The 26,419-nt window shown below is 40.4% G+C and overlaps 1 protein-coding gene across 2 annotated transcripts in view; it reads left to right on the top strand.

Moving 5' to 3' along the window:
• The window catches only part of cped1 (cadherin like and PC-esterase domain containing 1), a 235,152-nt gene that overhangs the window by 184,012 nt on the left and 24,721 nt on the right, over positions 1–26,419 (top strand). Inside the window, exons 16-21 of one of the 2 annotated variants that reach the window (XM_033038291.1) lie at positions 251–368; positions 1,985–2,121; positions 4,134–4,354; positions 7,172–7,273; positions 15,784–15,871; positions 16,079–16,221. In XM_033038291.1, the coding sequence (XP_032894182.1) occupies positions 251–368; positions 1,985–2,121; positions 4,134–4,354; positions 7,172–7,273; positions 15,784–15,871; positions 16,079–16,105 (693 nt within the window). In that variant the 3' untranslated portion in view covers positions 16,106–16,221. Of the gene's footprint in view, positions 1–250; positions 369–1,984; positions 2,122–4,133; positions 4,355–7,171; positions 7,274–15,783; positions 15,872–16,078; positions 16,222–26,419 lie in introns of those variants that run through there. The other variant, XM_033038290.1, reaches the window with a different exon arrangement.

The raw sequence follows: 26,419 nt of genomic DNA, 5'->3' as shown, positions 1-26,419 counted from the left end.
GGTGGGGTGCACAGATAAATAATCTGGTGTTTCAACCTTGCTATTTCTGGGATGTCACAAAATGCTTGTAAAACTTTCCATCCAGAGATTCAATGCACAGATGGAATGCATGAAACCATGAGGTGCGGCTGATCTGTGGCAGTGACTTGCTTGAGTTCCTCACTACTGTTCCATCTGCAAGGCTGGTGATTTTTTTTTAAATAATGCAAACTAAAAAATGTCATTCACCCTGTTCTTTATTTCCACGCAGGACTGTGGGTTGATAATCCAACCTGACAAGCCTTGCGGCCTGCAACCAGTGTCCAATGGCTACCTCTCACCAGTTGCTCAGAGGCAGATTCAAATCTGTAAAACAGGCGATGCCAAAGGTTGGTAATCATCACAGGATGGTTTTTATTAAAATTGTAGTCGGCAGGAATCCCCTGTCATGCGCAGATAACATTCCTGGCGATATATCATTAAAACTCTGCCCTAAGCACCACCTTTTCTTCTGTGCAAGACTATGTACTGTATATCATACATAAATAAGCTGACAGCATTTTCTGTCTTCATATCCTGTAAGAGGAGCATGGAAGATATTAGTAGACTCCAGTTGAAACGTGTATGGGGTGAAATCAAACTTTGACAAGAGTAACTAGTGGAGTTAAATTGTTTGCATACAACTTATATTTGAAACTTACATACTCACTGTGGAGGAAAATGTATTTTTGTTTAGTTTAGAGATACAGTAGGGAAACAGGCCCTTCAGCCCATCAAATCCACGTCGACCATTCATCATCCATTCTCACTAGATCTATCCCACTTTCTCATCCACTCCCTACACACTAGGGGCAATGTACATAGGCCAATTAACCTACAAACCCGCATGTCTTTGCAGAATGGGAGGAAATCAGAGCACCTGGAGGACACCCACATGGTCACAGGGAGAACATGCAAATTCCACACAGACAGCAGCCGAGGTCGGGATTGAACCAGGTTCTCCGGTGTTGTGCTCTATCAGCTGCAATTGTGCTGCCCCTGAGATGTATGTCTGGAAATTTCACATGCATGTTTACTGCAGAAATTCATTTGACTAGTTGAAATATTTAAGGCTAAATCGAGCAACAAAAAATATTCAGAGTGGAAAGATCTGAAGATGGCCACATTTTCATTGATTTTTGTTAAGAACTATTGCAATTCGCAAGAGAAAGGAAGATGATTGATAAGCTCAAAGTATAGTTACATGAGTGGAGTGGGGAGCATCTATCTGGAACACCATTTAAAGGAGATGGACACAAAAAGCTAGATTAGCTCAACGGGTCGGACAACATCTCTGGAGAAAAGGAATAGGTGACATTTCGGGTTGGGGCCCTTCTTCACTGAGAGTCAGGGGAAAGGGAAACGAGAGATGTAGATGGTGATATGGAAAGATATACTGTAGAACAAATGAATGAAACCTTGAAATGAATGAAAAAACATCACCTATTCCTTTTCTCCAGAGATGCTGCCTGTCCCGCTGAGATACTCCAGCTTTTTGGGATTATCCTGTTTAAACCAGCAGCTGCAGTGCCTTCCTGCACACCATGTAAAGGAGCACTTATTGCTTCATCATTGATGAAGCAATGGAGAAAATAGGTGAAGATAGTTGTCCTGAGAAACAACTCCACCGATAGCCTGCATTTGTATATCTCTCTGTAGCCTCCACCATCTTAATGTGTGTTTGATTTCCATTCATCTACTGGAGAGTTTTCCCACTGATGCCCACTAGCTTCCATTTTACTCAGGCTCCTTAGTGATGTGCTCAGCCTGGTCTGCCTCGATATTTAGAAATGTCATTCGCATCTCACATCTAGTGTTTGACTCTACTTGGACCACAACTTTAAAGAGGTCTGCAGATGAGGAGCACTGATGGAACACAAACTGAGCATTGTCAAAGAAGTCATTTATGAATAAGCTCTGCTTGAAAACAATCTTATTGACAAATCCCTTTGTGTTACTGTTTCAGGGCAATGGCTTGTTCCTTGTCTGAGCTGCTCAGACAACCAGACCTGTGACTGGCAGAAGGCAAGGTGGCACCCAGACAACTGTCATCACCTCTCACCAACTAAAATACAACTTCAACAGTGTCTGCGTGGAAGAAAGGTAAAGGTTGTTCCATATGACTTTAATTGCAGCAAGTCAGTTTTAGTTTATTGTCACGTGTACTGAGGTCCATTAGAAACATAGAAAATAGGTGCAGGAGGAGGCCATTCAGCCCTACGAGCCAGCACCGCCATTCATTGTGATCATTGCTGGTCGTCCCCAATCAATAACCCGTATCCTTCTCCCCATATCCATTGACTCCACTAGCCCCTAGAGCTCTATCAAACTCTCTCTTAAATCCATCCAGTGATTTGGCCTCCACTGCCCTCTGTGGCAGGGAATTCCACAAATTCACAACTCTCTGGGTGAAAAAGTTTTTTCTCACCACAGTTTTAAATGGCCTCCCCTTCATTCTAAGTCTGTGGCCCCTGGTTCTGGACTCGCCCAACATTGGGAAAATTTTTCCTGCATCTAGCTTGTCCAGTCCTTTTGTAATTTTTCTATGTTTCTATAAGATCCCCCTCATCCTTCTAAACTCCAGTGAATGCAAGCCGAGTCTGCAATTTTTCCTCATATGACAGTCCCGCCATCCCAGGGATCAATCTCGTGAACCTATGCTGCGCTGCCTCAATCACAAGGGTTTCCTTCCTCAAATTAGGAGACCAAAACTGTACACAATACTCCAGATGTGGTCTTACCAGAGCCCTATACAACTGCAGAAGAACCTCTTTACTGAAATCTGATACTGAAATCCTCTTGTTAGGAGGCCAACATTCCATTAACTTTCTTCACTGCCTGCTGTACCTGCACGCCAACTTTGAGTGACTGGTGTACAAGGACACCCAGGTCTCGCTGCACCTCCCCCTTATCTAACCTAACCCCATTGAGAGAATAATCTGCCCCCTTGTTTTTTGCCGCCAAAGTGGATAACCTCACGTTTATCTATATTATACTACAGAAAAACTTCTGTTGCATGCTGTCCAGTCAGTTGAAGACTATACATGATTGCAATCAAGCCATTTGCAGTGTATAGACACATGCATGATAAGGGAATAAGGTTAAATGCAAGGTAGAGCCAGCAAGGTTCGATGAAGGGTCACCAAAGAGGTAGATAGTAGTTCAGCGCTGCTCTCTGTATGTGGTAGAGTATTTATATAATCATGCACTGCAAGAATAATCAAACAACAGAGTCTAAATGATTGCCGCGCATAATAAATTAAAATTTAATGGAAATTTATACCACACATTTGTACACATAATTCAATAACCTAATAATGTACCTGTTGGTATAAAGACATTGCTCAGTGGTCGGTGAAAGTTGTAGTGCTGGATGGAGAGTGACTTCTTCATCGGGAAAGGAGAGTTGAAAACTAAAATGTCTTTGATCACATAGTGTAATGTTACCCTGAGGTTTAACTGAAAACTCATGCTCATATCAAAAGAGAAATAAACCAACAACATTTTGAATGAGTTCAGTTTGACTATATTCACTTTATTTGATCAAGACATTATTTTATTCGCTTAAAATGTAAGATGCGGCATGGTGGCGCAGCAGTAAAGATGCTGCCTTACAGCGCTTGCAGAGCCAGAGACCCAGGTTCGATCCTGACTAAGGGTGCTGTCTGTACGGAGTTTGTACACTCTCCCCGTGACCACATGGGTTTTCTCCGAGTCTTCAGTTTCCTCCCACTTTCCAAAGATGTATAGGTTTGTAGATTAATTGGCTTGGTGTAAGTGTAAAATTGTCCCCAGTGTGTGTGTGGGATAGTGTTAGGGTGCGGGGATCACTGGTTGGTGCGGATTTGTTGGGCTCCATGCTGTATCTCTAACTAAACTAAACTAAACTAAACTAAATATAATTAGGATTACTTAAAATTAAAATGTTTGAGTTAAGGCTTATATGTATGTTTGTGTGTTTACATTAAGTCTCGGTGCCTACATCTTTATTTTATGCTTAAAGATAACTGAGTAAATCAGATTGCTGCTTTCAAGGAAGATTTTATTTTCAATCGTGATATTTTCAATATATTTTCAATATAATATCTGATGGATTTTTCATTTTCATCTACAAGGTTCTTTTTATTGGAGATTCAACTAATAGGGGAATGATGTACTACCTAATGGAAGAAGTGAATGAAACTCTGCAGGACTGGGACAAAGCACATGACAGTAAATTCTGTTACAATTTAAATGGAGGAAAGACATTCACTAGTTATGTCTACTATCCTCAGTTCTGGCTGAGTTTAGATCAAAGACCAACATTTGAAAAGGCTTTGGAGCAACTCATACAAAGGTACAATATTTTTGAAAATCAAAAATCAATCAATTTGCAAATCTTATTTGTAATCCACTGACTCTTTGTTTGGGCATAACTTTGTGGGAACGGTCCAATACCCTTGCATTTTGCAATAACAATTCAATTAGAGAATATGTAATATGACACCGCTCTAAAATGGATAAACCCATTGAGCATCCTGGAACAATTTTACATTTTATTTCAATGGCTGAAAATGGCATTTAAACATCCCAGTGATAAAGCAAAAATTAGCAGATTGTATCAATGGCTTTCTTAATTAGTAAAGTACATTTTTAAGTATTTCCAAAATTTGGGTATTTCAGGTACTCTCTGCCTATGATGGCTAATGGAGCACCCACAAGATAAAATGAAAAAGGTGAAAACTGCTGCTTTAGTTATATACATTAACTTTGCAATACAAAGTTAAATTGTTTACTTGAATTAATAAAATTATCTTTAAAAATTGGCAATGAAATCGGGAGCTTCCCAGCATTTCAATTGCTTGAAAATCATAATGAAATTCTGGACCTGTTGGCTATCACCAACTTAGAAAATGATACAATCGTTTTCTGCGTAGGAAGGAACTGCAGATGCTGGTTTAAACCAATGATAGATACAAAAAGCTGGAGCAACTCAACGGGACAGGCAGTATCTCTGGAGGGAAGGAATGGGCGATGTTTCGGGTCGAGTCTGAAACATCACCCATTCCTTCTCTCCATAGATGCTGCCTTTCCCGCTGACTTACTCCAGCTTTTTGTGTTTATCAATCATTCCCTGTGCTTCTTTCACTCCTGAAGAGATTACAAACTTAACAAACAAAATGACAGTTGCCAGCTTTCATATTGTAATTCAACCAATTGGTATTGTTTTCATAGAGAATGATGTCTGGCCTTTCAATATGAGTGGGTATTGCCACTTTGTTGATCAAAATGCAAAAACCTGCAGACTGTAGAAATCTGAGATAAAAACAGAAATTGACAGAAATACGCAGTGGATCAAAAGAGAGTAAAAATTGGTAAATGTTTCAGGCCTTTTCATCAAAACCCATCTGAGGAGAGGTCCCACACCTGAAACATTCATTGTATTTTTCTCTCTCTGCAAAGGCTGTGTGATCTGTTGAGTAATTCCATCATTCTCTGTTCTATTATTGCTTTGTTAATCTTACCTGATCTGTTATCCAAATCCTCACCCAGAACTAAGATTTTCCCTGCTTCCCTGCCTCTGCTTTAAATCATCCAACACCAAGCCTTCAAAAATTCAATTACAGAAGTAATTGGAGTCATAGATTCACAAAGTAATACAGCATGGAAACTGAATCTTTGGCTCAACATGTCCATTCACCAAATCCCTAAGATTGCCAACAGACTTTCATTATTCATATATCATTCAAAATATCTAAATCTCAATTCCTTAGCTTCCACAGTAAAAACGAATAAGAAATATTAAATATCTCACCGATCTCCTGTTGTTCCACACATGGACAGCTATGCTGGTGGCCTTTAAGAGGTCCAATTCTTTCCATAGCCAGGCTTTACTCAATATGGCTCGTGATCCACCTCATGCCCTCATTCTGCCTTCCTGATATCCCTCTTCAGTGTATTCCCACGTGTCATGGGATTCACTTGATCCCCATTCTCTAAACCTGATGTTTGCCGCCTCCTTTCCTTTGATCCGAGCCTCTCGTCAACCAGGGTTCCCTAAACTTGCCAGCATTGCCCTTCACTGCAACGGGAACATGCTGTTCCTCAACATTTCCCATTGCACTTTTAAAAGTCTCACACTCGCCAGACATCCCTTTATCTGCAATCAGTCTCACTTAGTCGATTTCTGTAAGTTCCCACCTAGGATCTTAAAGGGCCTGTCCCACTGCGGCGACCTAATTGGCGAGTTTAGAAGAGTTTGCCCTCGACTCGTACTCGCAGCATGGTTGACATGAAGTCCTACGAGGTCTTTGTAACTCTCCTTCATGCTCGAGAGTAGTCCCCGCTTACTGGAGGCCACAGCTAGGTCACGGCGTATTTTTCAGCATGCTGAAAAATGCACGCAAGTAAAAAAAGGTTGCCATAGAAAAAAACTTTTTTTTTACTCGTAGGTTTAGTCAAAGTAGGTCGTAGTACGTCGGCATGTTAGTCGTAGGTAATCGAAGGTAGTCAAAGGTAGTCGTAGATAATCTTCAACATAGTCAAAGAGCGGTCGAAGGAGATCGAAGGAGATCGTCTTCACTCTCCACTATTCGGTGTCCAATTTTCCCGAAGCTAGTCGAAGCTAGTCTTCAACATAGTTGAAGGAGGTCTTCAACATGACACTTTTTCAAACTCTCCTAAACTTTTCTAAACTCGCCAATTAGGTCGCCGCAGTGGGACAGCCCCTTAACTTGTGGACCATAATAGAATTATGATTACTGGTCTCAAGGTCCCACACTGACACAGGAAACTACCCTATTATTCTTACAGCTATCTGCGATCTAGCTGCACATCTGATTCTATAATTCCTGCTATTGGGAGGCCTATAATACTGTCCCATCAAAGTAATCATCCCGTTTTTGTTTATAAGTTCTATCCATACAGCGTCACTGGACGATCGCTCAAGAATACCCTCTCAAAGCATTGTTGTAAAATCCTCCCTGATCAATTAAGCACCCCCCCCCTCCGCCTGTACCTCTACCATGCCCATAACCTCAAAGCCAAACTACCAAGATAAATTTGTTACATCAAATTGAAAATTATAAATAAATACGAACCATGAACTGAATGTTGAGCAGATATAGAAAAATAATCCAGTTAATTTGATTACTTTATGTCTTATTGTTTTCAGGTCACATCCTTTGGAAAACAATGACCAGACGGTTCTGGTTGTAGGTGGTGTGCAATGGTTAAACACACATCACCTGCACATTACACACAAGGTTTTACAAAGGTAATACAAACCATGATGTATATTTTTACAATAATTGTTAGAAGAAAAAATTAACTTGATGTAAATGACTATCTGTTTAACACCAGCATCCCCTTTCTATTTTCCTTCAGTAACCGAAAAGCCCCTCATAATAATTTGTGCCCCTTACCAATTATATCCGCAATATTTTACCTTTGTAACCCCTGGCTGCTGTCAGCTCAATTCCACTCACTATTACTCCTTCCAGTCTTGTTTATATGAAGTCAATCTACTTTAGAAGGGCAATCCCTCACCAGAATCATCACAATGTCCTAAGAATGAACACTTGGGCGGGCATGGTGGCGCAGCAGTAGAGTTGCTGCCTTACAGTGCTTGCAGTGCCAGAGACCCAGGTTCAATCCTGACTAAGGTTGATGTCTGTACGGAGTTTGTACGTTCTCCCCGTGACCACGTGGGTTTTCTTCGAGATATAACCATATAACCATATAACAATTACAGCATGGAAACAGGCCATCTCGGCCCTTCTAGTCCGTGCCGAACACTTAATCTCCCCTAGTCCCATCTACCTGCACTCAGACCATAACCCTCCATTCCTTTCCCGTCCATATAACTATCCAATTTATTTTTAAATGATAAAATCGAATCTGCCTCCACCACCTCCACTGGAAGCTCATTCCACACAGCTACCACTCTCTGAGTAAAGAAGTTCCCCCTCATGTTACCCCTAAACTTCTGTCCCTTAATTCTCAAGTCATGTCCTCTCGTTTGAATCTTCCCTACTCTCAGTGGGAAAAGCTTATCCACGTCAACTCTGTCTATCCCTCTCATCATTTTAAAGACCTCTATCAAGTCCCCCCTTAACCTTCTGCGCTCCAAAGAATAAAGCCCTAACTTGTTCAACCTTTCTCTGTAACTTAGTTGCTGAAACCCAGGCAACATTCTAGTAAATCTCCTCTGTACTCTCTATTTTGTTGACATCCTTCCTATAATTAGGCGACCAAAATTGTACACCATACTCCAGAATTGGCCTCACCAATGCCTTGTACAATTTTAACATTACATCCCAACTTCTATACTCAATGCTCTGATTTATAAAGGCCAGCACACCAAAAGTTTTCTTTACCACCCTGTCTACATGAGATTCCACCTTCAGGGAACTGTGCACAGTTATTCCTAGATCCCTCTGTTCAACTGCATTCCTCAATTCACTACCATTTACCATGTACGTCCTATTTTGATTTGTCCTGCCAAGGTGTTCGATCTTTGGTTTCCTCCTGCACTCAAAAGACATACAGGTATGTAGGTTAATTGGCTTGGTGTATGTGTAAATTGTCCCTAGTGTGTGTAGGATAGTGTTAATGTGCGGGGATTGCTGGTCGGCGCGGGCTCGTTGGGCCGAAGGGCTTGTATCTGTATCTCTAAACTAAACTAAACTAAACATGTCTCTCATCCGATTAGACCAGCATACATTCACCTCCCTTGTGCTTGTCTATTCACCGGTTTATGATACGGGCAATTATCTTTATAATACAACAAATTAGTTCACCTCTTCAATCTTTCTCCTAATTGCTTGAGCAAGATTTTGAAAATATTCAGCATGTCAGACTGCATCTACAGAAAAATTCAGATGAAAGGTCATCAATCTGAAAGGTTGACTAACTTTCTCTCTTCATGGATACTTCTTAGTCTATCAAGAGACACAAGAGTGTTTAAATTTCATATGCACCAGACATAACAATTAAATTCCTGCTCACTGCAGCTTTATGGGCACATTAACACAGCAGCACTATAAATAAATATAACCATAAAATAAGTTATTCTAGGTAAACCTGACCATGGTAGTACAAGCCAAAGTGTGTGGAGTGACCGACCATTGTAGTGCAATGCCCATTGTGTACTTTGTTCCTGGTGGCAGCTGCAAGGTAAGATGTGGCCAGTGTGGTGTGGGGCTTTGATGATATCAGCCTCCCCTTTCTACTTGCGCTCCTGAGGCAGCCCTTCCTGTACCTTTGATGGTGGGGAGGTCAGTACCCCCGATGGACAGAGTAATGCCCGACAGTTTCTTCAGCCTCTTACATTCTTGGATGTTCAAGTTGCCAAACCAGGCCATGATCCAACCAGTCAGTACACTTTCCACCATACACCTGTGCACGTTTGATAGACAGTGGCAGTGACATGTCAAATCTCCTCAAATGTCTGAAGAAGGAGAGGTGTTGATGAGCTTTCTAACCTGAAATGCTAGAAATGCAGTTATTCCTTGTATGGATTTCTATTGTCTTTGATTCCAACGCATTGTACATCTCACTTCTATACTTGGACAACTGACATTCTGCGCTCTAGGTCCAAGAGTGCTGCAGTATTGGAAGCAGTTGGGAAGGTCCCACAGGGTAGCGCACGCGGCTGAAACCACCCACAGGGCAGAGCGGTGACAGGGGGCTCCCGGCAGGTGGGCCCAACTCACCATCGCCGTGGACCGACGGCGGAGGACCGCCAATCGCAGATCGCTCGCCATGGACAGAGAATAGCTGACCATGACTGGTGGCCCCGCACACCGCAGACTCCAAACTCAGGCCCGAGCCACCGACATTGACCAAGAACGAGGAGGGATGTGGAACATGAGGTCGGAGGTCGCGAACGGGAAGAACAAAGGAGACCTGTGGTGGGGGGAGGGGAAACAAAGAAGGGACCAAAAATATACTTTGATCCTTTGTAAATGTCTGTGCCTTGTGACAACTCTTTTGTGTACTGTGTATGCAAAAACATAGAATTTCACTGTACCTTCATGGTACAAGTGACAATAAAGTATCTATCCTTATCTCAACCCATACCTATGTGGTAATATTATTACTAATTTCCTGTAATTAACTACTTTGACTATAGTAGCTTGTTGTATCCCTGCTTCTCAAATAGTCATGACTTTGCCACCTTAGGTGAGGAGATGATCATCAATCCTTTCTTTGCTAATGTGCATTCCTGAAACACAGCTATATTCTCCAAGGTGATGGAGCGTTATTAGCCTCTGAAACTTGAGCTAGTCCAATTAGTCAGGGACCCCTTATTTACACAAAACAATCCTTAAAACGTACAGATTGCAGCAGGGACATCCCTCATCGTGTAGGTATTGCACCTCCTGGGCTTCAGCTTCTTCATTAATTAAAACATTGCACTTTGGACATTTGAGCACTGATCAATTCAGTCATCCACTCCTTTAAATTTAATATTTGTCCAGCTGCAATTCAAGGCTGAACTCGCCCAAATGCTGAAACCTTGTTGAGACTGCACTGCACTAGTCTCTTACTACTCAGGATACTCAATGAGACCATAATCTTAATTTACATACTGGGTGAGATTTTAAAAAACAAGCAACAATGACTGATCATTTAAATAAATGGGAAACATACAATTTGAGCAACAGCAAGGTGGCTTTCAGTGGTGGAGACGTGGAAACACAAAGGCTGGAGTTGAGGAAGAGGAGGGATTGCCAGCATTTCCCTACACGTTCAGTCAAGAATTCGGGAATTGGATTGTCCCACTGTATCTGTGCTGTTATTCAGACCACATCCTGACATTGGACATGGAATCCTGCCGTGGAGCTGAAATGTTTACACAAGCAACATTAATTTAATAACTCCACTCCCTTCATGTAGACAGCAAAGGTTTTGCCTTTAAATTAATTAACAAATGTATTTATTTGTGTATAAATGGTCTTTTAACTTTATTTTTTAAGTCTCTTTTTATAGGATTTAACTATTTTCTGTAGTAAAAATCAGTTTTATTGTTCTTTGAATGTTTTTAAATGTTTGTGGTATTCCTACTGGGAATCTGCTCCACATACATTGGGGGCACAGTGAGCAGAGGAATCTGAGGCAACCAAATATCCTGAAAGTAACAGTTACTCCACGCTTGTCCCCTCCCCATGCACGACCTCCAACCCACTAGCATGCCAACAAGGTGTTAAAAATAGACAATAGGTGCAGGAGTAGGTCATTCGGCCCTTCGAGCCAGCACCGCCATTCAATATGATCATGGCTGATCATCCCCAATCAGTACCCCGTGTGGATTACAAAAAAAAAGAATGCTTTTGTTGTAATGGACAAAAGCTGTTCATTTAGGGATAAAGCAGGTCTGCCTAATTTCATAAATTTTAGCAGCAGAATTAGGCCATTTGGCCCATCAAGTCTACTCCACCATTCAATCATGGCTAATCTATCTTTCCCACTCAAACCCACTCTTCTGCCTTCTCCCCATAACCCCTGAAACACTTATCAATCAATCCAGTGGAGTTTTTATTGGAAGGTCAATAAGACAGTCTGTGGTTTTCCAGAAGGCATTACATTAAATTCTGTAAAAAAATAAATAAAATACTATCAAACAAGATTAATATTTCCCATTTAGAACCACAGCAAACCTATTTACATTCTGTTTAGGATAATGTAATTGGGAAAGATGGTCTTTGATGGAGTACAGCGTAGATTCACTAGAATGAGACGAGGATTCAAGGGTTTAAAACATGAATGCAGGATGCAAAGATATGGAGACATAATCAACTAAAGATGTTGGAATCTTGAGAAACAAACTTAGTGGGCCAGGCAGCATCTGTAGAGGGTAATGGCCAGTCAACCATTCATATCAGAACTCTTCTTAACATTCAGTCAGGAGTGGGGGCAGGAGGTTCTGGAACCTTCTTCCATCTGAAGAATGTCCCGACCTGAAAAATCATCTGTCTATTGCCATCCACAGATGCCACCTGGCCCTCTGAGTTTCTCCAGCAATTTGCTTTTTGCTATGTAAAGGTATGGTTTGGATTCTCAAGATGTTGATGATGATAAAGGCATTGGAAAGGAACTAATTCCATTATCAGAAGGTACAGAAGGATTCATTGCCCGAAATCAGGATTTTTTGTCAAACAGTTTCCTATTTAAGAATCCATTTTTCTCACAATGGGGTACTATATTATGTAATGGTATTAATCATTTTTATCTCAAAATTCTTTGGAATTCTATACCCCAAATTCCTGTGGAAGCTCAGCTACTGATTAAGTTCCAAACAGAAATTGATACTTTTTAATATAAAGATGCGGGCAAAAAATGTTACTTGAAGTAGAAGATCAGCCATGGTCTTAGTAAATGGTGGAGCAGACTTAGAGAGTTGCTCCTATTTCTTATGCATACAGCATTGAACAGCAGACACACAATCTTAAACTTGCATGTAGTTCCACAAATGAATTGCTAAAACAATGTGACAATACTGGACTCCAACACCCAGGCATTGGATGATTCCCAACCATCCTCTAGGTGAAAACATTCATCTTCACATCCCCTATAAACTTCTTCCGTCTTACTCTAAACTTATGTCCTTTAATTTTTGACGCTTCCATAATGGGGAAAGGTTTTGTGCTATTGCCCCTTCTAGGTCTCTCATCATTGTGTATGCCTCAAGAATCAAGGGTGTTTCATTGTCATATGCACTGGGACTGAAACAATGAGTTTCTTGCTTGCTGCAGCCTTACCGGCACATTACATGCAACAACACAATACTATTTTCTGTGTGCTTAAGCAAAGCAAGAATTTCATTGTCCTATACAGGGACACATGACAATAAACTCACTTGAACTTGAACTTGAACAACACAACAAATAAATGTACAGTAAATAAATTATCAGTTGTTTCGTTTTTTAGGTTATAGATACAGCGTGGAAACAGGCACTTCCGGCCCACTGGGCCTGCCCCAACCAACGATCCCTGCACTTAATACTATCCTATACCTACTAGGGACAATTTTTACATTTACTAAGCCAATTAACCTACATACCTGTACATCTTTAGAGTGTGGGAGGAAACTGAAGATTTTGGAGAAAATCCATTCAGGCCACAGGGAGAACGTACAAACTCCGCACGGACAGCACCTGTAGTCACGATTGAACCCGGGTCTCATTCGCTGTAAGGCAGCAACTCTACCGCTGCGCCAGAAAAATAGAAGCTATGATAGTGCAAGTTAACATATGCAATGCATCCTTGGTGCAAAATCCATAGTAATTTAGTGCTGAGGTAGGATTGTGCGTGGGGTTATACATGGTGGGCCAGAGCACACTGGCTGATGGGGAGTGGTTTATCTTAAATCTGTAGGTAATAGTTCTCAAGCTCTTGGACCTTCTTCCCAACAGCAACAGTGAGAGGAGAATGTGGCGAGGGTGGTGGGGTTCCATGGATTGTCACCTTGTCGTGGTGGAGCTTGTGTGGGCCTGAGATCCTGGGAGCGATGCAGTCTGGAGCTATGCTCCAGGTAGGGCGGTGAGGGGGAGGTCTCTGACGAAGAGCAATCCAACCAAGACCTCAACGTGGAACAGGCGGAGGACGATGGCTGACCTTAGTGGAGCGTCACAACGGCTGGGAAGGCGGATGAAGGCTGCAGCAGAAAAGGGTCTCCGGTCGTCTTGGACTCCATGCCACTGGATCCTGATCCACATCTGTCAAGGACCGTGGGATGGCTGTCTGTACACCAGTCTCCCCACGTTAAACAAATAGGCGTCCTCCATTTAGGGAATAGCACCCTGGAGACACACCATGGTCAACCATGACCGAAGGGGGCTTAAGTAGATAAGGTGGGATCTTTGATGATACTTGCTGCCATCTTGAGGAGCAGCTTCCTGTAGATCCTTTTGATGGTAAGGATGTGATGTGATGGATCGAGCCGTGTCCACCACTTTCTGTCGTCTCCTTCACACCTCAGCATTCAATTTACGCAACCAGGCCATGCTGCAACCAGTTAGTATACACCTGTAACGTACCAAATCTCTTGAATCTTGTGAGGAAGTGGAGGAGTTGGTGAGTTTTCTTTATTATGACATCAAAGTGCTGAGCCCAAGACAGATCCTGAGAGTGTATCTGCAAGAAGCTGAAACTGTTGACTGTCTCCACTGCAGTGCCACTGGTGAAGACAGGTGTGTGTGTGATCCTTTGACTTCCCCTTCCTGAAGTCAACAAGCAGCTCCTTGGTCTTGCTAACGTTGACAGTAAGATTGCTGTTCCGCCTCCACACTTCAGTGCCCCTCGTGCACATTGACTTGTCGTAACCTGCTATTTGTCCAAATATAGTGGCTGAGTTTAAAGATGGCATTGGAGCTGTGTCTGGCTACACGGTCATGGATACAGAGAATAGAGCAGGGCACTGAGCCTGCAGCCCTGTGGTGCCCCTGTGCTGATGGCATGGTGCCAATTCATACTGATTGAGGTCTGTCGATGAGGATCCAGATGTGGATCCAGATGCGATGAGATTCGATGAGTTTGATCTAACAGTTCCCTCTCTGCTCCAGGGATGATCCAGTTTCTCCTCATAACTGAAACTCTCCATCCAGACACTATCCTGGTAAATCCCTTCTGCACTCCTCTTGTGCAATCACATCCTTCCTCTGGAATGTTGACCAGAACTGGACAAAATGCAGCATTGTTGCATAACCAATGTTCTGTAAAGTTGTATCCCAACTCACTGATCTTATATTCTATGCCTCAGCACATGGAGGTTAGTATGCCGTATGCCATATGCCATCCTTACTTTACCTTGTGCTGCCTTCTACATGAGTCCTTGCCCTTGAACGACAAAGTACCTCTGTTTCTTAATGCTTAACCCCCATCATTTACTACATCTGGTCTCCCTTCTTTACTTTACACTAACACCATCACCTCACAAGAGGATTAAATTCTATTTCCCATTATTTTGTCTATTTCCCTCCTGTACCCTGATTCATTATTACTCATTATTCATCCAACAACTGTGAGGCAGCAGCTCTAGTAGCTGCCCTACTATGCAGTCTGCCAGATCTGGATGGGCCTTGTAGTTTCTAGCATTGGTGCACCTCATAGTTCCATAATTGTTTGAAGGAATTTCATTTCTCATCACAATGGATATTCTATCTGAACACTGACCATACTTTGCATGAAAAACTATTTTCTGTTATTGATGCCAAATTACCTTTACTCTAGTTAGAACCTGTGTCCACTTGACAATTCCACACTTGTGTCTCCACTGCTCTGGTACTTGAAAATTACTTTGTCTTTTAGTTTGCATGTCATAATGAGGTGCTCACTTTACTATTCACCTACCAACCCAACATCATGGCAATGGACAGATTCAGATAGGTAGGATTAACACCCAAATTATCAGAGAACTATCTTCTTGGACAATCCAAGGGATTTTGAGTAAGGATTAAGATAATCAAAATGTTTAAGAAAGAACTGCAGATGCTGGAAAAATCGAAAGTAGACAAAAATGCTGGAGAAACTCAGCGGGTGAGGCAGCATCTATGGAGCGACGGAATATGTGATGTTTCGGGACTTATTGTGTCTTATTCGGGTCTGAGGAAGGGTCTTGACCCGAAATCTCACCTATTCCTTCGCTCCATAGATGCTGCCTCACCCGCTGAGTTTCTCCAGCATTTTTATCTACCAAGATAATCAAAATGGTCACCTTTTGAGTTATTGAAATATACAACCAAAAAATCTTTGTTTTTATATTCTTTATATTTTTCTTTGCAGGCAGAATCTTTTGAATATTCTTGTAATCATAAAAACCATAGGAATGGGATTTCACCTTCCCGTGGATGGAATCCGATCCTTGTCTTTGGTAAGCAAATTATTATTTGTTGAGATTGTTGAATTTCTATCACGGAGAACAACATGTCCCTAAACTGCTTTGGATTCAACATAACTTTCGCTTGGCTTCAACAGCATGGTCTATTTTCACTGACACTAGTCTTAAAGATGTGTGTTATTCAGCTATTATTGGAACCATGCCATACGCATTCTTTAAATGTTATCAATTTGTCCAAAGGTATATGGAATGATGAACCCCTATTGAGATCAACAATGTACAAACTACACCAAATGCTGGCGCATAAACACCAGTGTAAAACACACAAAAACAGAAGATGTAACAACATGCAATAGTTTTCTTCCATTGACAAATGAAATCTCATCACAAAATATGGATGGTTAAGTAGGTATTAAGGAAATGATTAAGCTGCACCAAAGCCTTTGATGTCCAATAGAAATTTGCTACTCCTCTATACCTAAGATTTAAAATGCTTCATTTAGTACCTCTTCTCCCTATTTGTGAGTAGTTAAGAAGATACATTTTCAAATTGTTAACATTTAGACTGAAATGGTCAAGGAATATCAAACTCATAATTGTTCTTGTGAATAGTAAATATTTCAATTTGAGAGAAATAAGCAATTAAGGATAATGAATAACTTAATTTCCCGTGATCCACAGAGCTACACCAAAAAATGGTGCATCGGAGAACATCATAATCTTATAGTTTGTGCAGAAGCTTCTAACTGACCCAAAGCTTTGTAATTTCTGTGGTATTCACAGCAGGATGGACAAGTCGCCATGCAGCCAAACGGACATTTCCCTTGCTGCTCTTGCCATGCAAAGGACTTGACATCCCCTTTTTACGCCATCCCTTTATATTTAAAATGCATCCAAAATAGACTGGATATGCGACATTAGGTTCCAGGGCTACAGTGAAAGATGATTACACAGACATACACATAGCAATAAACAGTGTCTGGGCCGAACATGATGCCAAGATAAACTAATCTCATTTGCCTGTTCCACATCCCTCCATTCCCTGCATATTCACGTGCATTTCTAAAAGCCTCTTAAACACCTTATCATATCTGCTTCCACTACCACCCCTGGCAGGCGTTCCAGGCACCGACCACCCTTAGCGTAAAATAAAAACAAGTGCTGCACATTTCCTTTCAGCTTTACCCCTCACACCTTAAAGCTATGTCCCCTAGCCTTTGACATTTCCACCCAGAGAAAACTACTTCTACTGTCCACACTATGCCACAAAAATAAAAGTGGCTGAGACTATCTTTAATTTCACTTTCCAATTATTTCAAAGCGCTAGTGCATCAATTAAATTCTGGTTTTAAATTGGTGCCATAATAGATGTAGAAGGGCACTCGGGGACGGCCACATTACAGATAATTGAAATAACATAAATCAAAGTTTAAGCCATGTTCCTTTCATGTGCATTATTTCCATTATAAATGGTACTAACGAGCAAGCCAGACATACTTTCTCAGAGGGTCAGTTTCTTCTCCTGCCTGTCCCCAAGCTAGTGAAACATTAATGTAAATTTAATCCAGCAGCTGGCTTTCAAATACTGATTGGGTATTTATTCCAATTCCTTTTCCCTAAATTTGTTTTGTTTCTCACTCAAATGTCTTCAATGAATACTTTTAAGCAGGTCTCTATCTTTCAGGTGCAATCATTTGATACCTTTTGTCCCATTTGACATATTGTATATTAATCTATCATCTCAGGTTGCCTCTTTTTGTCTTTGAGAATCAAATTATCATTTAAAATAGCTATTAGTTTTTATTTCACAAGTTTCGCTGGTTATAACCATATAACCATATAACAATTACAGCACGGAAACAGGCCATCTCGACCCCTCTAGTCCGTGCCGAACACATAATCTCCCCTAGTCCCATATACCTGCGCTCAGACCATAACCCTCCATTCCTTTCAAATCCATATAACTATCCAATTTATTTTTAAATGATAAAAACGAACCTGCCTCCACCACCTTCACTGGAAGCTCATTCCACACAGCTACCACTCTCTGAGTAAAGAAGTTCCCCCTCATGTTACCCCTAAACTTCAGTCCCTTAATTCTCAAGTCATGTCCCCTTGTTTGAATCTTCCCTACTCTCAGTGGGAAAAGCTTTTCCACGTCAACTCTGTCTATCCCTCTCATCATTTTAAAAACCTCTATCAAGTCCCCCCTCAACCTTCTGCGCTCCAAAGAATAAAGCCCTAACTTGTTCAACCTTTCTCTGTAACTTAGTTGCTGAAACCCAGGCAACATTCTAGTAAATCTATTATGGTTATGGTTATGATTTGTCCTTTTATATATATATTGATGTATCATTGGGCTTCACGGTGGCACAGCGGTAGAGTTGCTGCCTTACAGCGCCAGAAATCCGGGTTCAATCCCGACCACGGGAGCTGTCTGTACGGAGTTTTTACGTTCTCCCCGTGACCGCGTGGGTTTTCTCCGAGATCTTCGGTTTCCTCCCACACTCCAAAGATTGTAGGATTATAGGTTAATTGGCTTGGTATAAATGTAAAATTGTCCCTAGTGTGTGTAGGATAGTGTTAGTGTGCGGGGATCGCTGGTTGGAAGGGCCTGTTTCCGCGCTGTATCTCTGAACTAAAAACAAATTGCTCATCTAAATGATGCAGCCGCATCTTTTTCTATCTGCATTTAACATTTCTGCATTGAGCTAATGCAAACACTTGCAACTCATACATTGAGGATTATTTCCCTTCCTACATATTGCCTCTATTCTTGCAATAGAAATGCCATTCCTCACCTGCTGCAACATACATCAACACTGGAGTCTCTGTAACTAAGCAATATACTTCAAAAAACCATCATGCCGTCCAACCGTACGGATAATGTCTTTTTCAAATTATTTTCACAGTAGATTTGAGACATCTGGTAAATTAGACAGGAAAACTACCTAAATAATTCATTGTGCCAAGATAGATATACCATTCAACCAGTGAGAGTTTTTTTCACAAACTTGATTGCTCCACTCTTAGTTTCTATGGTTTCAAATGGTCCCGATGAAAGTGTTTCCTATGTAACTGATCCTTTGTACATTGAACTTGCACTTTTATACTGAGCTTCACATTGTGTTCCCTTATTTCATGCCTCTAACTCTTTCATTCCCATCTCTGGTCATTTGCTCTCTCTCCAATATCCACCACCACATTTCCACCTATTCGTTTTCTCACTTCCTGCGTTATGTCAAGCATATGTCACTGTGTCAAAATTGAAAATCTTCAAACGAACAGGTCAACATTTATGATTGGATGACCATATTGCATCATGATATGATTTCACTTAAACAGTTTATTGATTAACCTCTAGATGCAATGTAGAGAGCCAAGACTGACAACATTTACAGATGTACCTGGTATTCTCCTCACTGACAGAAATGAGCAATGGGACATTACCTAACTAACTCAAGGACTTTGGTTAGTCCTGGTCATAACTTATCTTAAAAATAAATCTTTTATTTTCTTCATTGTTGCATTCCTGACATCAATCAATTGTTTTCTGATCATTATTGGAAGAGTACTATTAGCACCAAATTTCACCACTTATAGCCCTGTCCCACATTACGAGTTCATTCCAAGAGCTCTCCCGAGTTAAAAAAAAATCAAACTCGTGGTAAGCACGGAGAATGAACGTAGCGGGTACGTCGGAGCTCGGGGACGTCTTTTAGCGATTCGTAACGCTAACGGCAGATACTCGGGAAGACTCGCTAATGGCAGGTAAGCACGGGAAGATTCGTGAAGATTTTTCAACATGTTGAAAAATGTCCACGAGAGCCCCGAATACTGACGAGTGGCCATTACCGTAAATCTCCGAGTTCGAATCAGGGCAAGCTCGGGAGAGCTCTTGGAATGAACTCGTACCGTGGGACAGGGCTTTAATGGACTAGACTTACGAAAGACTCCAAGAAAGACAAATTACTGAGTGACATGGAAATAATCAGATTGCTCTCGGATTTTTCAGCAACACCAAGATTAATTGTGTATACCAAGGCGAACTGTGTATTGAACTGTCCACCATTTTTCCTAATGGGAGGAGGCAGAGACCATGTAGAACCCCAATTATCTACCAGTCCCAGGTACACCAACATCCCACAATCCTAGTTAAGGATTTTCAGGATGTTATAAACCTCAATTTTATTTAGTTTGAAAATAGGGAGAAGACCATAAGTGTGTATCATTGTCAAAGTTAAGTTGGACAGCGACTTCCACTGACTGTACCTTCACAGTTAAACAGAAATAGCATCATCTTGCTGAATGAGCTGCCCTACTCCTCGGTATATATTGAGTCAATAGCATCTCACTAACAAACCTTGATTTTAGGGTTTAGTTTTGGACATACGACACAGAAACAGGCTCTTCGGCCAACCGAGTCCACGCTGACCAGCGATCCCTGCACACTAACACCATCTTACACACACTAGGGACAATTTACAATTTTTACCAAGCCAATTAGCCAACAAGCCTGTACATCTTTGGAATATGGGAGGAAACCGCAGATCTTGGAGAAGACTCATGCATGTCATGGGGAGAATGTACAAACTTCGTACAGACAGCACCCGTAGTCAGGGTCAAATCCAGGTCATTGGCGCTGTAAGACAGCAACTCTACCACTGCACCATTGTGCTGCCCCAAAGGTTATTAAGGTTACACCAGAAGTTACAGTACTTTAACTTTGTTAGATGGTACTTGTCCAATTTACTGGTTGTAATTTTTAATGAATTATGGATTTATTTACAGTTAAACAAACTCTCACAAAAAAATTACTTTTCATAATGATAGACTTTCATTCCTTCTCATTTTTCAAATATTAAGAAGAGAACATTTTCTATTTAATATTGAACTTTATTCTGTGCCTTATCTCTCTTTCAATGCTTCATTTTGTTTCACTTTCTCCACAATTTAATTTTGATTGAACTATTCTAAGTGACACTTCCATGTTTGATTTTCCTTGCCTCAGTGGGGATATGTTCCCCCGACTGCCCAACCATAGTTGCTCTCCCCATACTTACAGATTCCTTGCGTGATGAAATATTTAGTTGCCGATATAATTCACCTGGAGTGCGATGTGCTATAGCAATCTCAAACTGATTCAGCAAATGTGATTCATTGCAAATAAAATAAAAATACAAGATCTCTGAAGCACTTGCAGAATCTGGCTATGTCCACTGCACCTAGAACTTCCATTATTGTGTGGTATTTTGCTCTTTTTTTTTTTTTTTTTGGGCCGTGTGGGATTTCTAAACACTCCAAAGACGTACAGGTTTGTAGGTTAATTGGCTTGATATAAATGTAAAATTGTCCTTAGTGTGTGTGGGGTAGTATTAATGTGCGGGGATTGCTGGTCGGTGCAGACTCGGTGAGCCAAAGGGCCTGTTTCCGCACTGTGTCTCTAAAATTAAAAAACTAAAAATTGAAACTAAAAAAAATAGGGGCCGTTACTTTAAAAACAATCTTATTTGGATGCTGAATGTTTGCTTGAAGTATATAGTTCAGTTCAAACATAAAAATATGTTTTGCACAGATAAACCCATCAGTTTATTTTAAAAAGTAGATGCATTAGACTAAGAATAATTTACTGATGCTTGCAGCAAAATCGAATGCTAATAAAACTATTCCTACACTTAATGACATCCTTATAACTGAGAAGAGCAAGAGCATGATTAGGCATGCTTAAAATATTTAAAAACACTCGTGCTCAAACCTTCATTTTGCAAACTTTGTTCTGAAGTATTAATTCAATTCATTTTAAATTGGCATTAATTGGAATCAGTTCAATTCAAATGTAAAATTCTCGCACCAAGGGAAGGAATGGCCTTCATTCAATCCATCATGAAGTTACCAGTTCATTAAAAAAAAATACAACAGACTGCCACTGGAAGGCTTATGTCATTGCTGATCAACTCACCATTGCTAATTGTGTTGCTATATGAAATCCATCTAAGTAAATCTATCTACAATAAATCTAAGTAACCGTGTTACTAGACAAGCTGTTCTTCACTACTTAGTGTAGACATTTAGAAAAATGTACACTTAGGATAGGGTCAACGAAAGGTTCACCTTTTCAACAGATTAATTCATATAACAAATACATTTTCAAGGTCATCTTAACCTTGCATAGTTTCCTTTACTTTTGTTGGTTGAAAATTAATTGTACATCATTCAGAGGGTTCCAGAATCATTTATAATCAATGGAATTTGCATTACATTGAATGACGGAATGTCTGTAAAGTGAAACAGTTCAGAGCAACGTTTAACATGTTTATTAGTTGTTATAAAATTCTTGTCTCAAAAATAAACTTCAAGGTTGATGTTTGGAAGGAACATAAGATTTTATAAGCAACAGATAAATATAGTCCTGATTTTAATTGGATAATAACAAAAAATTATAATAAAGTATATAGTAGAGGTTAACTAACTCACTTCATGCCTGATCATTTTGAAGAATGACTACCTCCCCCTGACAGGACCTATATGGCCGCAGACAAAAGGCCTCCCTTGGCAGATATATATTAGGAGATAACATTTTGTGGGAGTTATTATTCACCATGACCTGAAAAGATGTGTAGTTGACAGCATGATTAAATATAAGTGTACTGTCCCGATCGATGTTCTGGGGCAGTACAACAAAGCAGCTAGTCTATACAACAGTAAATCAGCAATGTGACCATACACCTGCCCTGCTGAGTCAAATGCACTGTGATCACCATTACCCGCAACTGGTGCACAGGATAGCACTTACAACCTGTTTTGCCAACAGTCTATCTCTTACTTGTTGTTACTTGTGGGCGGAGCACCAAGGCAAATTCCTTGTATGTGAATACTTGGCCAATAAACTTACTTACTTACTTTGAGAAATACCCCATTAGTCTGTCTTCATATTCTCTCACCAGACATATTCTGTATGAATATCTACTAAATCCCCTCACAAAACCTGGGAAATCAAAAAAGGCAGCGTGCTCCTTCTTATAAAAAAATGTAAATAAGGTCCATCTCCCAATGTACTATAAATAGATTTATATACAGATAATATATATATATATATAATATTTAGATACTATATTTATATTTTCAGAATATAATTATTTAATGTAAAGAGACATATTAAGACAAAGAGTTAATTAGTACAGAAAAAATCCGTAAGTCCATCTCATCCATGCTGACAAATGTGCCTATCTCAGCTAATCCCATTTGTCTGTGTTTAGTCTATATCCATCTAAACATTTCCTATCCATGCACCTGTCCAAATGTCTTTAAACGTTGGAACTGTGCTTGCCTCTACCATCAGTCCGAAGAAGGGTCCCGACCCAAAACATACCTATCCATTTTCTTCAAAGATGCAGCCTGATCTGCTGAGTTACTCCCACATTTTGTGTATGCGTCTTCACATTCTCTTTGGTAGGTTATTCCATAAACCCAGCAACCTGAACTACTATCTGCCTCATTGGAGACCTTCAGACTATCTCTATCTTTGATCAGACTTTACTGGCTTTATCTTGCATTAAACATTATTCATGTTATTCCGTTTATCCTGTATCGGTACACCGTGGATGGCTCGATTTTAATCACGTATTGTTTTTCCGCTGACTGGTTAGCAGGCAACAAAAGCTTTTCACTGTACCTCGGAACACATGACAAACTAAACAAACTCAAACCTGTGTGATAAAACCTGTTGCTCTGGTTCCCTTTAAATCTTTTTCTCCTCTCCTTAAACCTATGCCCTCTAGTTTTTGACTTCCCTATCCTGGGAAAAAGACTGTGACTATTCACTTTATCTATTCCCTTCATGATTTGAAAAACCTCAACAAGGTTTCACTTCAGCCACCTTTGGTCCAGGGAGATCATCCCAGCTATTCCAGTCTCCTCCTGTAACTCAAGCCCTCCAGTCCTGGCAACATTGTAAATCTTTTTCTGAACTCTCTCCATCTTAATCTTATTTTTCCTATAGTCTGGTGACGAGATCTGCACACAATACGCCAACATCTTGTACAGCTGCAACTTGATATCCCAACAATTAGTGTCCCACCCAATGAAGGCAAGCTTCGTTTCGGCCCGAAACGTTGCCTATTTCCTTCGCTCCATAGATGCTGCTGCACCCGCTGAGTTTCTCCAGCATTTTTGTGTACCTTGCCATACACCTTCATCAAAGCAAATGTGGGGCATGTGGTTACTTGAAGCAAATCACAAAGTATTCTGTGCCCATTGTTTTCCGCATAAAAAGTTCAAGGCACTATAAGTCACAATTCCTGAGGAAATAAAAGGCAGTATTAAATCACTTTGGTTTAAACAGCTTGTACTATCCATGCAAGGATAAATACATGGAGCAGTAAAAAATTGCAAAGGTAAGCAAAATTAAATCTACTCATACTCACCCACTGCTCCAAAAGATTGGTAATATTCATACTGTCATTGAGTCATAGAGCTCTGAAACAGGGCCTTCACCCAACTTGGCCGTGCAGACCAAAATGCCCCATTTCAGTTAGTTCTATATCTCTCTAATCCTTTCCTATCGATGTACCTGTGCAAATGTATTTTAAATATTGTTATAGTACGTGCCTCCTTGGGCAGCTCGTTACATTAGTGCCATTCACTGCACACGTTAAATGGATTTCTTGACACGGACTGAGGCATTCGCAAGAATGGAAATGCAGATGAGAATGAATGGAGTTGTGAGAATGCTGTAAGATCCTCTCTTGAGGAACCACAGTGTTAATACCACCCCTCCCCATAACAGGGCCACTAAAACAGTTGTGTATGAGGCAAGGAGGACTGAAATGTATCTTGCACATGGGCTGGAAGCCGCATAGAGCTCTGTTTACATGTCTGTTAAGGAAGGAGTAGTGACCATCAGCACTTGTGGCAGGAAACAAAGAGATGAGATGGTATATTTTCATTTTCTATGATTTGTTACCATGATCCCATTCAATTACAGGTGGAATTATTGAAGAAATTCATGCCTTATATTACTTAATTGAATATCAACCATTCATAGATTAGTTTACATAAACATTAAACCCAATTATAAATTCTGCAATAGCTGAGCTTAATGTGTTTAACTTAAGGCAAGGAATTCTATGGACTCGCCTCAAAAAATATATATTTTGTGAATGTGGCTTTACCGTTATTCCTTAAAAATTCATGCCATTTCTGGGAAATGCTCACTAACTGATATGTATTTCACAAAATCTTAATTTAACATTAGTTTTGGAGTCAATTGTTCTCCTGTCCAGTAACCTATATGAGTTTTATTGGGCACAGTGACCAACGAGACCATGTAATGGACCATTTGAAACCAATGGCATTTTGCAAGCACTTTCTCTGATAGCATTGTGGTGCTTTACACATTTTGACCATCATTTTCCATTCAGATCTGCAGCATTTTTCATTTTTATAATACATTTGATCAATTAGTTTGTGGTTCAGCATTATAAATGATACACTCACTGATCAAATGGAGCAGTAAATTAAGTTTATCTCCTGTCCTCCTTGTGCTTTACTGTTTCATATTTCATTGGTAGGTGTATTTTTAAGTGTTTCAGTGACAAAGAGTATCTTTGTATAAAACATTAGGCAATTCAATTTAGGTCACAAAGAAAATTATATTTCTTAGCATATAATAGATTTTTCTATTCAAGAATTTCCATTAACACAGGATACATTAGATTGCTTGACTTAAAACAAAGTTTTTTTTAAAGAGGTTAATGGCATTTCTTTGGCATTGTTCTGCTACATGCAATTATGCATCTGGCATATTAGAAGGCCGATGTTTACTGGGTCTTTTTGGTTGAATAAGTAAATACAGAGGCAAGCATTATTCATTAAGTACAACAGGCAGCTTAATAGAGCTGCACTATATTTTACCGAAGTAGCAAAATCAAAGCCCTTTCCAACAGTAGCGATTCTACACTAGCAGTCATGAAGGCATTTTGCAAGACCAGTTTTTCCTCTTAACTGCATCGAATATTTTAATGTAATAAAAATAAACTGCAGATGCTGGTTTATATCAGAGATAGGCGCAAAATGCTGAAGCAATTCAGTGGGTCAGACAGCATCTCTGGAGATAATGGATAGGTGCCATTTCGGGTCGAATCTGAAGAGTCTCATCTCTCCATTTTCTCCAGAGATGCCGCCGCACCTGCTGAGTCACTCCAGCATTTTGTGTCTATCCTTGAATGTTTCAATCCAAACATCCTGCAACTCCATTCATGTAGTTCATTAAATAAATCATTCTGGTGCCTTTCCACAATGCTGTTTATTGCCACTTCTATTCATTTAATGGATGCTCTACCAATTGTTTCCCTCAGCATATATTCAACCCTCAAATCAGGCTTGTATTACAACAGGTTAACAGAGTGGAATTGTTTTACTCCATTTATGGGACAGGGCACTACTGATTAGCAAATATTTACTCCCCATTCCCAACTCCCTTGAGAAGATGATGAGCATTGAGGAGATGCTAGTAAATTAGCCTGCAGGGGTAACTGCAATTTGTTTCATATATGGCATATGCTGCAGCTACTGTGCAACAGT

The sequence above is a fragment of the Amblyraja radiata genome, chromosome 19 (assembly GCF_010909765.2).
Source record: "Amblyraja radiata isolate CabotCenter1 chromosome 19, sAmbRad1.1.pri, whole genome shotgun sequence".
Lineage (NCBI taxonomy): Eukaryota > Metazoa > Chordata > Chondrichthyes > Rajiformes > Rajidae > Amblyraja > Amblyraja radiata.
The sequence above is the reverse complement of the archived record's forward strand: the minus strand, read 5'-3'. Positions and strand labels throughout refer to the sequence as shown.